Raw genomic sequence first — 15,649 nt, forward strand, 5'->3', positions numbered from 1 at the left:
TGAGGAGAAGGAAGCAAATAGGAATAGGAAGCATATTTAAAATGCACATGCTTTTACGAAAAAAAAAATTCAAATGAATAAAAGAGTTTTTCCTTGCGGACTGCCATGAATTTTTCATCAGTAAACCAAAGCCCAGTGACTGCATCTAAAGTCAAAAGACTGTAAACTGGTAACAAATGCAAACCTAATCATTACTAATTAAATATACAAGAACGACATGCGATAGATTGTGAACAGATATAGTGTGTATACCTTATTATCAATCAGTGATTCTTGTTGCTTGTACTGTCTCGCAGATGGTTACACTACAGATGACATTGAATTCTACTGGCGAGGAGGAGATAATGCTGTGACAGGAGTAGACAAGATCGAACTTCCCCAGTTCTCCATTGTGGATCATAAGCTCATTTCCAAGAATGTTGTCTTCTCCACAGGTAACGCATCATAAAAATCATGATTCATTATCATTGTTACTATTATTACTAGTAATTTTACTTCATTATTATATCTCTCAGTGTCTCTGTATATTCATAAAATAGTTTAGATGTTTCATACTTTATCAGTACTGACTGTTTTCACTGTTTCAACTTATATATATATATGAAGAAAATAATTTCCAGAAATCCTAAACATCATGAAAACAAACAGGCATACAGATCTTTGAATGAATCATTGTCTTCGGAGGCAGATGATACCATGACATTTTAACAACAAACAAAAGAAAACACTGCCTGATATAATGAAATATTCATATGTTCAAGTTTTTCATATTCATGATTTTGTCATGCAAACAAGCATTTGTAAGCAGGACAGTGATTTTTTTTGGTGATTAGTTAAAGCCGCTGCACTGAATGATAGCATAACGTAAATTCAATATGAATGTTGCAGCTGCACCAATGAAAGCTTGTTTTGTCTGCACACACTGCTTGTGCGTGTATGTATGTGTGTTGTTGTGTATTGGTATACTATTAGTATGCAAGAAACTTTACCCAAGTGTCTACCTGAAGTGTGCTGGATTTTATTACCCAATACAGATATGGGGGAATTCCCCTGGTGTCAAACATTCACTGGCTACAGCTTGGTTATAAAACTGTCATAATTATAGTGCTAATTTGAAAAACTCTGTAATTGAAAAAAAAAACCCTCAAAGAAATGTGTTGTAGTTGGACAATTGTAGTAAGACTTTATTGTATACCAAATTTGTATTTGTTTCTATCACATATACTGTATGCTGACATTTCAAATAACAGGCTATACAGGAATAACATGGATTTGTCCTCATTCATCTTCATAGAACAAAAGTCACAAGATCACGAAAGTTAGACTTTTTCCTCTGGATACCACAAAACAAATTTTAGTCAAGAGTTGCAGAGATTTTTCCTCTGGCCTGACAGAACACCACTGTCATTGACAGAACCACATGATCAACATGGTCACAAACCCCTGTTTTCCTAATGAAGCATGTTTCAGCCTTCAGATTTTTAAGCTTTATTTTGAGTGTCTGCCATGACCTTTTTTAAGGAAGGTAGTAAAAAACAGTTGCTCATCAGTCAGTGATATTGGAAAGAACAGATTTAAATTACTTGGTTCAAACTGATCCTGATTACTGATGATTGTGTTCATATTTTTTGCCACACACCTGATATCTTTGGCATTTCACATCTTTTCTGTCATGGTCCTGGGTTGTGCGACCCAGTGTTGAGTTTTATGTATCTTTTGTATTCATTTATGCTCTAGCTTAGTTCGTCTATTTAATTTCTAGGGTGCTGCTTAGCCCTTTGTTTCTTAGTTGTTTATGTCATCTCCTCCTGTACTCAGTCTCCCTGGTTCATGCATCTACCTGTCATGCGTCATGTCTGTGTGGTTATGTTAAGTTCAGGTCACGTCTAATCTCCATGTTTCCTGTTTTACTTTGAAAGTCTGTGTCTAATGTCAGTGTATGTAGTTTCGCTTTCCCTGTCCTGTCATTAGGTTCATGTGTATCAGCTGTTCCCCCTCATGTGTTTCCACTTCCCTTGATCATCCCTTATGTGTACTTAGTCTCTATGTTTCATTCAGTCTGTGTCGCGTCGTCTGTGTTCCCACCCTCCATGTTTTCACGGCCAGTCTTTGCAGTCATCGTCATAGTTTTCTGAGTCTTCATAGTTTATCACAATATCAGTTTCCCAGTTTAATTATAGTTTAGTTTAGTCACGGCATTTCTGCTTTGTTTGAACTCTATGTCATCAGCCATAATAAAGGCTCGCTTTCAGTTTAAGTTCACTCCCGTCTACTCACTTGCGTTCGCACCTGGGTCCACCACACACACCACCGCACGGTCTGTCTCCACAGACCGTGACATTTTCTCTTTTTTAAACATTATTTTTAATTATTATTCTCCTTTCTCCAAAGGTTCTTACCCTCGTCTGTCTCTGAGTTTTAAGCTGAAGAGAAACATTGGTTACTTCATCCTACAGACATACATGCCTTCTATTCTCATCACCATCCTTTCCTGGGTCTCCTTCTGGATCAACTACGATGCCTCTGCTGCCAGAGTGGCTCTAGGTAAGGTTCATAAAACAATAAATAGGCCAATAAAAGGGGAATATGTAGTTGAAAGCTTGCCCAACTTGTGTGCTGGCTGTACTAAATACAAAAATGAAGAGCATGCATCTTACATTCTCTTGTTCGTCTTTTCTCATTTTATCTCTAGTTGCTTATTTCCTCGATTTTGTGAACATTTTGAACTTTACACATAAACCACACTGTTACTGTATCTTTTGCAAGTATTGTGGGTGTTAGTGGGTCAAATATTATTCAAGTATAGGGTTAAATCATAGAACTATAAAGATGGTTGACTAGGCTGATTTGTTTCTACTTTTAAACCAGAAACCGTCTGTTCTCTTTTGGGGAGCCGCAATTTCCTCCAGTCATCCTTGATTATGTAAATCCCATGTTGCCTGGGAGATTTGTAACGAGCTACCCTGTGTTTATCAGTGGTTCACTGTCTTCTTTTTACCGAATTCCATTCATTCAGCTTCATCTATATTTCTACCCAACCCCTCCTTTTTGTCAACAAGGCAATTTTGCTGATTGACAACTGGGCTATATGTAGTGGTCCAGGGGAAGGCATGCATGGGATTTAATGAAAAAAGTTAATGTTTTATAATAGAGGCAGGTCAGAGTTGGGAAATGTTTGGCCACCTCCTTCGCCATACTAGATTCAGAATCTACTTTATCCTGACCTCCTTTCAGGCATTAAAATGGACTTGTAAGGGCTATATCACATGATCACTATGTGCAAAAATCTGTTGTTATTGTTAAGCTCTTATCACAACAGCTTGGGAAAATTGTTTGAATCCTATTTTGACCAGTATTAATTTATATTAATTGGCTAGAACTCTTGGGATGCTCTGAAAAAATGTTTCTTAAATGTTTCTTAAAGCCTGGATGCAATGACTAGCACAATTTAAATGCTATAAAAATCAAATTAAATATATAAAAAAAGTAAAATAAGTCTATAATGCTGCTCATTTTGAATGTGATTCATTAATAATAATAATAATAATAATAATAATAATAATAATAATAATAATAATAGATTGCATTTATATAGCGCTTTTCGAAACCCTCAAAGCGCTTTACAATTCCAATATTGATTCACTCTCACATTCACACACTGGTGGAGGCAAGCTACAGTTGTAGCCACAGGTGCCCTGGGGCAGACTGACAGAAGCGAGGCTGCCATATCGCACCATCAGCCCCTCTGGCCAACACCAGTAGGCAGTAGGTGAAGTGTCTTGCCCAAGGACACAACGACCAAAACAGACAGAGCTGGGGATCGAATCGGTAACCTTCCGGTTACAAGATGAGCGTCCCAACCCCCTGAACCACTGGGTTTGCTCACTTGCAAAAATATGAACAGTGTCTAATTTTCATGGTATTTTCATTTGAGAGACAGGATATCATGGCCCTACAGAATATTGTACGGTCATGCCATTTGACCCCTGATCTCAGTTTTACATTTCACATCTTCCTTTCTTTCAGGTTTACCCCAAAATGTGTTAAATCTTTAAAGAAAGTGTTGGCAAGAGAAAGAAAATGAACTGCATAGTTAGTTAGAAATATACTGTAGTGTAATATATAATAAAGTTACCCATGACCACTTATATACAGAGTAGTACCCATTGTTTATTACGTACTCCTACATAATGTTTGTGTAATCAAAGTAAACACACGTCGTGCTGCCCTTAACCAATTTTTACTGTACAACAAGTACGTTAAAAAAACAACAAAATTAACTAAATAAATATATACTGAATATACAGTGTTTGTGTGCACAAACTTGGCCAAACAAAGATAATTCTGATATACAAAACACAATACTACTCCATTAAAATGAAATGAGTGAGCTGCCTCAGCAGAGTTTGCACTTTTATAGTACTTGATGTTATTTTTTGTTGTCGTTCTTATTGTCATTTAATTTAAATGCAGCATTTTAATGGTTGTTAAATTAATGTATTCTAATTTATTTATATGTTACTCGCTACTTTAGAAATTTTGTTCCAATTGTTCACTAGAATTTAAATAGTACTGCTGTTTTTTTCAATGAATGAGGTATATGTAGGAGGACACGTAAGCACTGTAATTTAACCATTTTAGTAAGTTCTCATATAAGCATTAGAATCTGGCTTCTCTTACCATTTCTCATTTCCTTTATATGAATAGAACAGTGCTAATGTAAGCCCAACACATGTACATCCAAGAGCGAACATTGTGTTAAAAATGACAAAAAAAGGGAAAAATTGCCATGTAATAACTCTTGCAGGGGTTTGTGTGCCGTGCATAATAAGCAAATTCTCAACACATTGATATGCATAGTCTGACAGTTTGCTTGGGAAGGCTTTGGAAAAACTGTCTTTCTCAATAGGAGTTCTCCACTAATGAACAAGATCAAGGTTGACATTTGAATTTCAAAATACTTCACTTCAGGTTCTTCCTCTAAAGCATATTTTTAAAATCATGGGGCAAGCCCTTTACTTTCCCTGATCAAGGTCACCTAATCAAGCGAATCAGCAGCCAGCATTTGGAGGCATTTCAGCCAATGGTGCACAGCAAGTCACTGAACAAACCGTTGTCCGTCTTGGACAACCCATCACACCAGCTGCATGCCACAAAAAACCAGCAGTGCACATTCTCCCACAGACTTATCCAACCCTGCTGAAACAAAGGTCGCTTCTGGAAATCATTCTTTGTTTTCTCTATAAAACTCTACAACAGCTTTCCCTTTTTCTGATAGGTGAACACAACTGTCAGAACATAAGCTTCCTCACACATTTCTATATTTGTCCCTCTTACTGACATTTTTAAAAAAAGAGTACATATTATTGATTTGCTCTGCTATTTGCAAGAAATCTATTTTCCACAATCTCAGTCTTTTTTCAATTTTATTTCCTTTTATTTGGTCACTATTATTAAGAAAATTTTACACTTCCCAATATTATACAGTAAGGCCTTCACCATATGTGAAGGCCTTACTTTCACAACGTTATTAATATTCCTCCCTTCTTGAATTATTGTACTCATGAGGTTTTTAGAAAAGTTGACTTCTGACTTTGTCATTGAGGTTCAAGGTCACTTCGATTTGAACTCATTTGAGATTATTAGTTGATGTACCTATGGCATCAATTTGAAAATCCTACATCGCCACATTCATGAGTTATTGCATTGATACGATTTTCAGAGAAGTATACCTCTGACCTTGACCTTAGACTCACAGGCACCGGGACTCAGACTTGTCCAAGATTTTTCGTAGATTTCTCTATGGTATGACTTCTTTCTTGAGTTATCAGATTGACAAGATTTTCTGAAAACTGGACCTCTGACCTTGATCTTGAGGTCAAAGGGCAAAATTGCAGTTTTAAATCTGACTATTGAATTTCTCAATATCTTTTTTTGTGTTTTTTGTGGTTAAGGTATTACCACTGTGCTGACCATGACTACCATTAACACTCACCTGAGAGAAACGCTCCCCAAAATCCCATATGTCAAGGCCATAGATATGTACCTGATGGGCTGCTTCGTCTTTGTTTTCCTGGCTTTGCTGGAGTATGCCCTAGTAAACTACATCTTCTTTGGCCGGGGCCCTCAGCGTCAGAAAAAGGCAGCGGAGAAGACAGCTATGGCCAACAATGAAAAGATGAGAATGGATCCAAACAAGGTAACTATCTAATAGCTTAGCTTGTCCCTGTAGTTTGGTCATCTACCTGCCTACCAGCATTTAGAAAGGACTTGTTGAGTCCAGTATACTCACTGCATTGGTCACTTTGCACAACATAGTTGACATCTTCACACAGCCACATCCATTTATGCTCGCCTGAGGTAAGGTACCCACTGCAGTATTCTCCTGAACGATAGGTGTTGGCACTTACATAATAAGAAGCCAAAACTGGAAGTCAAAAAATTGCTAAGTTTTTTTTTTTTTTTTCCACAAAGTCTCGTCTTTTCAAACTGCTGCAACATCTCACTTTATATAGTCTGCAAATCTCTGGCCTTCATCAAAAAAAATGGTGATAAGAACCAATGTGATCCTTGTGTCTTCAACCCAGCATTGGCAGCAGTAGTACAATGTCCCGGGTTACACAATTGGCAAAAGGGTGGCTTGCAACAGAATTATTGCAACTTGGTGTCAAATTGACGTCAACTTTGTTGTATAATGCTGCTCTGCCACCACAAGAGGACAGGTATAATGGGGCCCTTATTGAGAATTAGTATGGTTTTCAGAAAAATGTTTACATAAACAATTAAAAACTAGAAACATATATTTGAATACATAGGCAAACCACATCTGATGTTTTACTTCTACATGCATGAAAATGCATGAAATCGCATTTACAGTGAAAATGGATTATTCAGATTGTCTAAAGAGTCTAGAATTAGAGCAGGGCGATATGGCCAAAAATATTTATCACGATATATATTTGAAAATTTGCGATAACAATATAACTGACGATATAATTGATGCGAGACAAAATACAACTCCACAACATTACTAGCGCAAAAAGACAACCTTCCATTTATTTCACTTAAACAAGAAGCTGGTTTTTATGTACATTAAAGCTTTATAAAAATGTAACAGTGCAAATGCAAATTCCTTGCTGAAAGTTTAACCAAAAGGCATTTCCAGTAGAAATGGGCTGACATATCCTGAGCATAACCATGTATAATATCCACTGAAGTAAAAAGAGGTGCTTTGCAACATTAAACTGCAGTGTGCAGTACGCATTTTTCGGACCATAAGGTGCACGGGATTATAAGGCACATTAAGCGAAACAAAGCAGTCAGATAAATCAAACTTTATTAAACTCATTCTTCTTGCTTCCTCCACTTCTGTACCATTGATTCATTAATGTTGAATTCTCTGGCAGCTGCTCTATTCCCATGTTGTTGCAGTATATTAATGACTAACCTCGTATTGTGGATGGATTATCTCAGTTGTTCTCCTGACTGAAGTTTGGTCCGTTTACAGCATCCTGCCATGCGATTGCATTTGTCTCTAACCATGAGGAACCTTCACGTTAACTTTTATAAGTGGAAAAGTGTTAGTGTTCGTCCTCCAGCTTCACTGTTTATGTTATGCTAACATAGCTGTGTCGCTAGCGATCACGTAGCACATCATTATATACCAGCTAGCCCAACTTCAGTAACCCTACAAACGTCACTGCTGTTTAGTTTCCTGTCTTCATTTATGTTGGAAGTGATAGCAGAGCTGTACGTTTGAATTTTTTCAGAAATCTCTCAATCAGAACGTGCTATATCATGCTTAGGTAACTAGCGAAACTAGCGAGCTAACTTCCGCTAGCTTCCTGCTAACTTCTAACTCAGTTAAATGTAATAACTTTTGTTTTCATGGATGCCTGGAAGTTAAACTTCATAGTTACACCTGGTAAAGCAGCAATGCTGATCGTTTTATTAAAGATGAAAGAATTTAGACAGTTTTTAACTCTCAGTGATGCTGCAGTGTTGATTGACCTGAAGCATACGGAGTTTAGGACCCAGATTACTCCCAGATTTAAGAGCATCTTAGTCCGACAAATACGACAATAACAATGGCCGCTTGCATGTTCTGCAAAAAAATGTGCTTTGTTGTGTATCTGACGGACAAACACCAAACCAGTTCCACATCACGGAAGTTGCACCATTTTTACAAACCAATTCTGGTTCATCTGTTTTACTCAACAATCGGCCATGTGCGTATGAAAACAAAGGCACTGCGCATGCGCGTTTTACTCCCATTCTATCGCGATATTTCATTTTCCTATCGTTGCCTAATATTATACCGGTATTACCGTGAACGGTATAATATGGCCCAGCCCTATCCAGAATAATAATTAACAACATTCACCTTTAAAGCAGCTTAGTAGGATTGTTGTAGCCCGTGTTTGGAAGCCAAAATGACTCGTGAAAAAGAGAAGGAGGGTCTCGGAGACAGATGGCTCTTCGCCTTGACAAAATGCAAATGGTCACCATAACATGGCTGCACCTGGACTGCTGAAATACTCAAGGCAAAATGCCAAAGAAAACCAAATAGAAAAATAACTGCATTTATATCCTGTGACCTATTTCAAAGAGTGCACAGTCTATATAGCAATTTAGGAATTCTGTTCTGTTAACCATTTAGGTTATGTCTACATGGAATTTGAAATGGAAACACTAGAAGATAATTATTTCATAAACTGCAAAATGTAACAGTAACAATCTTTTCAATCCAGTCCATCAACTGAACCACAGCAATATTGTTTTGTTTGAATGTGCTTGCAGTGGCTGGTGGGGAATGTAGTTGGCAGAGATGACACGCTGTATGCAAGAATGAAACAACGTGATATGGATGGCCATGAGTCATTGTGGGAACCAATCTTTGTGGATGATGCAGCAATTGGACTTGATCAAAAAAATAAGGTATCTGAAAATGATGTGCAGGTGATTTCAAATGAGTTTTGTGCTAATGTCTCAAAAATAAACCCAACACTACATAAACTTGAATCTAACAAACTTTACTCTTTTACTTGGGCAGATGGACCCACATGAAAACATCCTTTTGGGCACCCTGGATATTAAGAACGATATGGGTGTTTCAGAGCTGGCTCTGGGTCTCAATGACCCACGGAATACCATGTTGACATATGACAGCTCAGCTCTACAGTATCGCAAAGCAGGGCTGGCCAGGCACAATTTTGGCCGAAATGCATTGGAGCGTCACATGACTCAAAAGAAAAGCAGACTACGGAGGCGTGCTTCACAGCTAAAAATCACCATCCCTGACTTGTCTGATGTAAACTCTATTGACAAATGGTCACGGATGATCTTTCCAACTGTTTTTTCTTTCTTTAATGTTGTTTACTGGCTTTATTACGTTAATTAGGATTAAAAAAAATGTTTTAAAAAAAAAAGGACATTCATGAGGGCAAGACCAAACAGCAAATATGTTGCTAATTTTGTCTTTGTGTCTTGTTTGTTTTCTATCCATGTGATCTTGTAATTGCTAGACTGAATCGGTAAATTACGGACTGGATCTGTCATAACTTGGAAAAGAACATTTGCTGGTTTACACGTGAAAACCTTACACTAGAGATTACAAACATAAGGTGCCTGTTCCTGAGTATTTGTTTAACATTTTATGTATTATGGGATGTGTGGATCTTTCCGTTATTTAAAATGTTTGCGTTTCTTGTGTTTTTATTACTTTAGATTTAAACGAAACAGTAATTGCCAAACTGTTATATAAATGAGATATGAATGGATAAGCTGACACTTTATAATGACCATTTACTTTTACCGATACTAATTCAAAGTGCTTGAAGCAAGTTTCAGGTTAATAGGGCTTTCTGTCTCAATTATATCAAAATGTCATGTTTATATGGGACACGGGGGCCTGAAATATACTTTTTTAGGATTTTGTTATTTGAAAAATCATTTTAAAATGGGGAAATTACCAAAACATTCCAGATTGATTGAGTAAGAGTTGCGTGTTAAAAGGAAATACAGTGAGTTTATTATGATTGTTGGGTGCTATCCACTGTGTCAGACAGCTAAGGGAACAAACAATATTATTCCTGTTATTCACTTAAATGAGATTTATTTTAACAGATGCATGACAAATTAAAGGATAATCCAACATATAATCTATTAAGATGGTGCTGGGCCACCATGTGTCACAAAAATCAAAAATTCAGTACATTTTCACATTCATTCCCCAATTTTGTGGAACTCTGCTGAAGAGATGGAAAATTAATCCAAAACATATTCTCTTAGTTGTATTCTAATCTAATAACCAAAATCTCTGTTTGGTTTATTGGTTGGTAGGTTTTTGGACCACATTCCCACAAAATGCCACTATCGGCAAAACAAAGCCACCGGTTCTCCCCACTTGATCACTTCAGTGATCAATGACTTCATTGTTTTTCCTTTAATTTGTTTCTTATCTGTTTATCGTTGTTACATGGGTTTGCTTTAAATTGCTTGATGATGTAATGATTGTTTCTTTGTCTCTTGTTTTGTACAAAAAAAAAAAAAACAGTCAGTGAAATTAAATGGGTGCCTGTGTTCGATGGAAAGAATAGAATTCATAAATATACAAGCATTATGTCATTATAGTAGCAACTGACACCACGATTTGAACATTTATTTTGACTTTTATGTTTCTCTGTTTCTTTGACTCAAATGTGTTTATTTATTCATCTTAATCCCAAGCCAGACTTGTATACTATATATGGGTGTAAAATTATCATGTATTGTTTTTACATTGAAAAATATGTTGACAATCATAAAATATACAGCTGTCAATACACAATGAATTTAGAACAATGACAAAATACTTGCTAACAGTACTGCCCAGAAGGTGGAATTTATGTGGAACAACTGATTATGCACAAAAGTTGTTATAAGCCATAGAGGCTCAATAGTTCTTCTAACATCTGGTGCTCATGGGAGTGGTTTAAAGAGAAACCTTATTGATCTTTTTACACTATATATTTCAATTTCAATTTAAAACAAACCTAGGGCAGCGATACACCAGTTTCAAAGTCCCTTTCCTGTAGCTCTATACTATTTAGATCATCAAATTGCTCTGTTAAAAAACAAAAACAAAACAAGAGGTAAAAAAAAAAAAAAGAGTAGCAAAGCCTCACATGTGAAATTGTACCTACATAAACATTGTTAAATATAGTGGAAGAGGGGAAAGCTAACTTCAGATATTTACCTAAAACACAATCTTGCGCATATTGCTGAAGTCCTCTGGAGTGATATTCATTTTGAGTCTTAAGGCATGAGTGAATACTCTAAACATTAATATGTTAATGTTTAATCAAAGTGTGGCCAAGAACAGTTATGACCCACTGCATGCTCTGTGTAGAAGTAAATCTTTTTTTTTTTGTCTAATTACCCAAATGTTCACTCAGTTTTTGTGTTTAATTCATTTCACAAATACATATACATAATGTTTACAGGTTTATTAAAAACATGTCTTAATAGTTACTTGTGGTGTTATTAAAAATACAATTTTCTTTTCTAGAAATAATTTACTTAACCATTATAGTCACTCTCCAACAGCTCACAAACAAGTTAGACACACTTTTAATTATCAATAAAGTGCAGATTCAAGTGAGCTTTCAGCTCTGGTATTTATATGTTAATTATCAAAATAGTCAATTTCACACTGCTTTCTTAAGATTGAAAACTGTGCATTGTAAGTGAAATATTGTATTTTTGTTCAATGGTTATGGTGATTATGTCACAAAATTTGTCGTCTTTGTTGTTTTAATATATCTTTCTATCTTTCTCTCTCTTGCTCTCTTTTTGGGTCACTTTTAGAGAGATCTACTAGAAAATGATTGTTGGTGTAAATCTCTGAGGAGTTCAACAAAAAATTTGGGAACATGTTCCAAAAGCATATTTATATATGTATATAGCAAACATATATATTGTTAATCAGAAATTGAAACATATTAATACATATTAATAAATACTTAAGAACTTTCTACACAACGAAAAAAAACAAAAAAGATTTTCAATAGCATTTATATTGTAACATGGAAAGAGAGAATGCAAAAGCAGATGTAATGTAAATAATCTATTCAACAATGTCACTTGATCACTTTGATCTTATGCTATTAATCGGAGAATAAGTATTTGTTTTTGCCAAAATGTAAACATGTCTTGATGAATGTAGTTGATGTTCCTTTGCAGGGTGTTTTTGCTATAATGTTTCAGCAAATGTATACGAGATTTTTGTACCAATTAGCTAAACACAGCTTAGTCCACACCACCACTAACACAAAAACACACAAATACAAAAGGTCATGTGATTAAGAGGCTAATAATGCCTTGTATCAGACCAAAAGTCAAACATCTCAGGTCAGCACAGTTCACACTATTAACAACACCGACTACAATATACTTGTACTTAAAAAAAAAAAAAAAAAAAAAAAAAAAAAAGCGGCTTGGTGCATTTGTTTTATCTGTTCTCCCTGTAATTTATTTCCCTTCTCCTGTTTAATATAATGCTCATGATACAGTACAGTACACAGTAACTATATTAAAAGTATGGTACAGTATTTGACCATAACCACAGTCTAGACATGGCTAGTATTTAAAAAAAAAATACAATAATAAACAAAGTTATTCTATCCACATCAGCTGTAGACATATAAAGATAACTCAGATTTTAAAAACAAATCTTAATAATAGTGCTGTAACACATGATGTATCTGAGTATGAGTGTGGGAAGTGGGTGCATGTTGGCCAGATAGCAATGCATTTCCAAAGCACAGTTTGGATGTGTGTTTGTACTTCACAGCACTTTTTTGTTTCATATATTTTTATACTTCTATATTCCAATGTAAAAATGGCAAAACCCATTTTTCTCTAAACCTTGTAAAACAAGTTTGAGCATTTTTCATATTTATACAATGCTTATTGGTTGCATTGCCCCTTAGGGATAGTGAAAATGTAATGATTTGTATGATAATGAAATCCTGTCAAGATACCTTGTTTAAAATTTAATTCATATAAAATACATGGTTGTAAATGGTTTGAAAATGTTTTTTTTTTCTTAATTCCTGGAAAGTTAAGGTTTTTGGAAATTCTAGATTCTATTTAGGAGAATCTGGAACGAATGACATCTTAAAAGCCTAAATGACACATCTTTCTGGCTGAGTATGTCTGCACACAGTCACAGAAGAAGCCTTAGCCTCCTGCTGCCCTGGACCTCTTTCCAAGCAGCATCAATCCTACTCACTCTCAACACCCTCCACCTTGGAAAACCCTTGTATATGGCACTCATAAGAACATAGCTGCACATTTTTGAAAGACAAGCTCTGTAAAAATTATGTCTTTACTTGGGAAGTGAAATTATTTCCCTGATAATAAATATTATATACAGTTCAGAGAATGCCTGTTTTGCACTTATTTCAAATGAGGGGAAAAAAGCAGAGTGATCTCAATGCATGGCAAGTATTCCCAGTTGTGTAAAATTAACAAAATGTAGACAAACGCACTTGAATTATGACCGACTGCAACATATAATGCAGTTGATGCTTATGCAGTACAAAAAAGCTAAAACAGGTCATTTTCTGACATGATGGCTTCTTTTTGTGATTCATCTTCTGGAAAGCACATACCAACACTTCAGAAGGTTAATGAGTCATTCACATATGTATGAACTTTGGATTATTGTACACAAATCTGTAAAATTAGTAAAACTGCCATAAGAAGACTCTGCACCTGTACATTTCCCACTGAAGAATTTTGTTGAATGAAAAATTGAAAGAGCCCATTTTCACTGGAGCAGAGTTTTCTCTAAACACTCTTCCCATTATAATGAAACACACACACACACACACACACACCTATGTTTTAACATGACTGTAGTCCAGCCAAAGCCAGATAAATCAAAAGAACTTGCATGTGATAGCAACAAAATTGTATGTAACTATGCATAACCTTTTCCATTCCACACAAGCAGAGTGTTATGCTGAGATTTGAAACAGAGCCACCGTGGTGTAGAAATAGAGCTCCTGTGGCTCTGAATAGGAGTACATGAGTCATGACATAGAGCGGTAGGCAAGCTTGGCATCGCAACAAAGACATTAGAACGAGTGTGAAATGTGTCTTTTTATCTTTCACCCACAACACCTTTTTTGGTCATCACCCACAGTCTTCAGTTTGAGATTAAACTTACAAAGGGAAGCAGTGACTGTTCAGCCAATATATCAAACCAGCATTTTTTTTTAATGGTGACTCAGTGTTGAAGGATAATTGCAATACAAAAGTATGACTTTGTGTTAGAGCATCTGGATAAATATAGACACCGGAAGTATATGTGCGCGCGTTTGTGTGTGTTTCAGTGTATTCTAATATAAAAGCCCACCTTCCATTTTTATATAAATGCTTATGTGATTCAATTTTTGATAATCCAAGACTCAACTCTAGCAATCATCTACAGAATATGTTCCAGTTCTTTTTCTGCTTAGCCCAGGTAAGATTATTCTGACATTGGTTTAGTTAATTGCTTGATATTAGGAATGCAATAGTTGTAGCCCATTTCCTGTACAAATCTGTGCATAGCGGCACTTGATGCACCTACCCATGAAATGATGATTCTTGACAATCTTCTGAAACCTGTGGTCATCTGTGTTCCTCGTACCCCTGTTCCTAACACATCTTTCTCTTCCACTCAGCTTTCCTTTTATATACTTTATGTATTAAATCTGTGTTTATTCAGATGTTGTCTGACACTAACCTGTGAGATAACTGACTAATTACTTTCACATTCCTTTTCATTATCTAGAGTAAAGTAATAGTTAAATGTGTTTGTTGACTTTGCTTGAAAAGCTCTTTTCCCACCGTATCTATTGAGATGACCTTTTCCTATGAGAGGCAGAATAAGGTTGGTGGATTCAAGCTTTACTTTTGTTATTCTACTTTGTTAATTTATTTTCTCATATTATGTAACTTCATGAAACATCTTTAATTTCTCTGCCTCTGCTTCTCTTCTTCTGCATGTGTGTGTCCCTAGTTAATTAGGAGGAATATATGTTAATGGGACGCTGCTAGCAGACTAATTAAGATTCTGATTAGACTTAAGATACTGTCAGCCAGTCCCACTGTGTGTGCCCTTGTGATTATGTGTGCTTATATGTGTGTCTTGCCTCTGGTTTACTTGTTGAGGAAATCACCCAAACTCTAACATGCATTTTGTCTATGGTTAGAAAATGAAACTAATTCTTAGCTCTTATGGTGACTCATACTTCATGAAAATATCCCATTTGATTATTTCTCTCAGACATAACATTAGCGGTAGATTTTTAAATAAGAGGGTACAAACTTCTAGTTTGGATTGCAGAATAGGCAGAATTTAAATCAGGAAGATACAGGACTTATTGTCAAGTCTGTGCGAAACATATTGATAAGAGACCAAAAAGTAATATGAAATATTAAATAAACCTGTATTTATTTCAGGGGGGTTTTCCCCACTTTCACTTTATTGTCTACAAGTCATCAGTATCAGTTATGATATCGGTTTGGATATGTGGTGAGAGGGAAACATGAAGATGAAACCAGGAGATGTCCTTACTGAGTCATCAGAGCTGAACAGGGTGATGGAGAAACAGGT

The 15,649-nt window shown here is 35.8% G+C and overlaps 1 protein-coding gene across 1 annotated transcript in view; it reads left to right on the top strand.

Moving 5' to 3' along the window:
• Positions 1–12,439, top strand: part of LOC120733791 (gamma-aminobutyric acid receptor subunit beta-2) — a 57,471-nt gene extending 45,032 nt beyond the window's left edge. The window contains exons 6-10 of the mRNA XM_040032209.1: positions 297–434; positions 2,392–2,544; positions 5,955–6,199; positions 8,800–8,937; positions 9,053–12,439. Of these exons, the coding sequence (XP_039888143.1) occupies positions 297–434; positions 2,392–2,544; positions 5,955–6,199; positions 8,800–8,937; positions 9,053–9,400 (1,022 nt within the window). The 3' untranslated portion in view covers positions 9,401–12,439. The remainder of the gene's footprint in view (positions 1–296; positions 435–2,391; positions 2,545–5,954; positions 6,200–8,799; positions 8,938–9,052) is intronic.
• Positions 12,440–15,649: the final 3,210 nt, after the last annotated feature.

The sequence above is a fragment of the Simochromis diagramma genome, unplaced genomic scaffold (genome assembly GCF_900408965.1).
Source record: "Simochromis diagramma unplaced genomic scaffold, fSimDia1.1 OVJJ01000216.1, whole genome shotgun sequence".
NCBI classification, from domain to species: Eukaryota; Metazoa; Chordata; class Actinopteri; order Cichliformes; family Cichlidae; genus Simochromis; species Simochromis diagramma.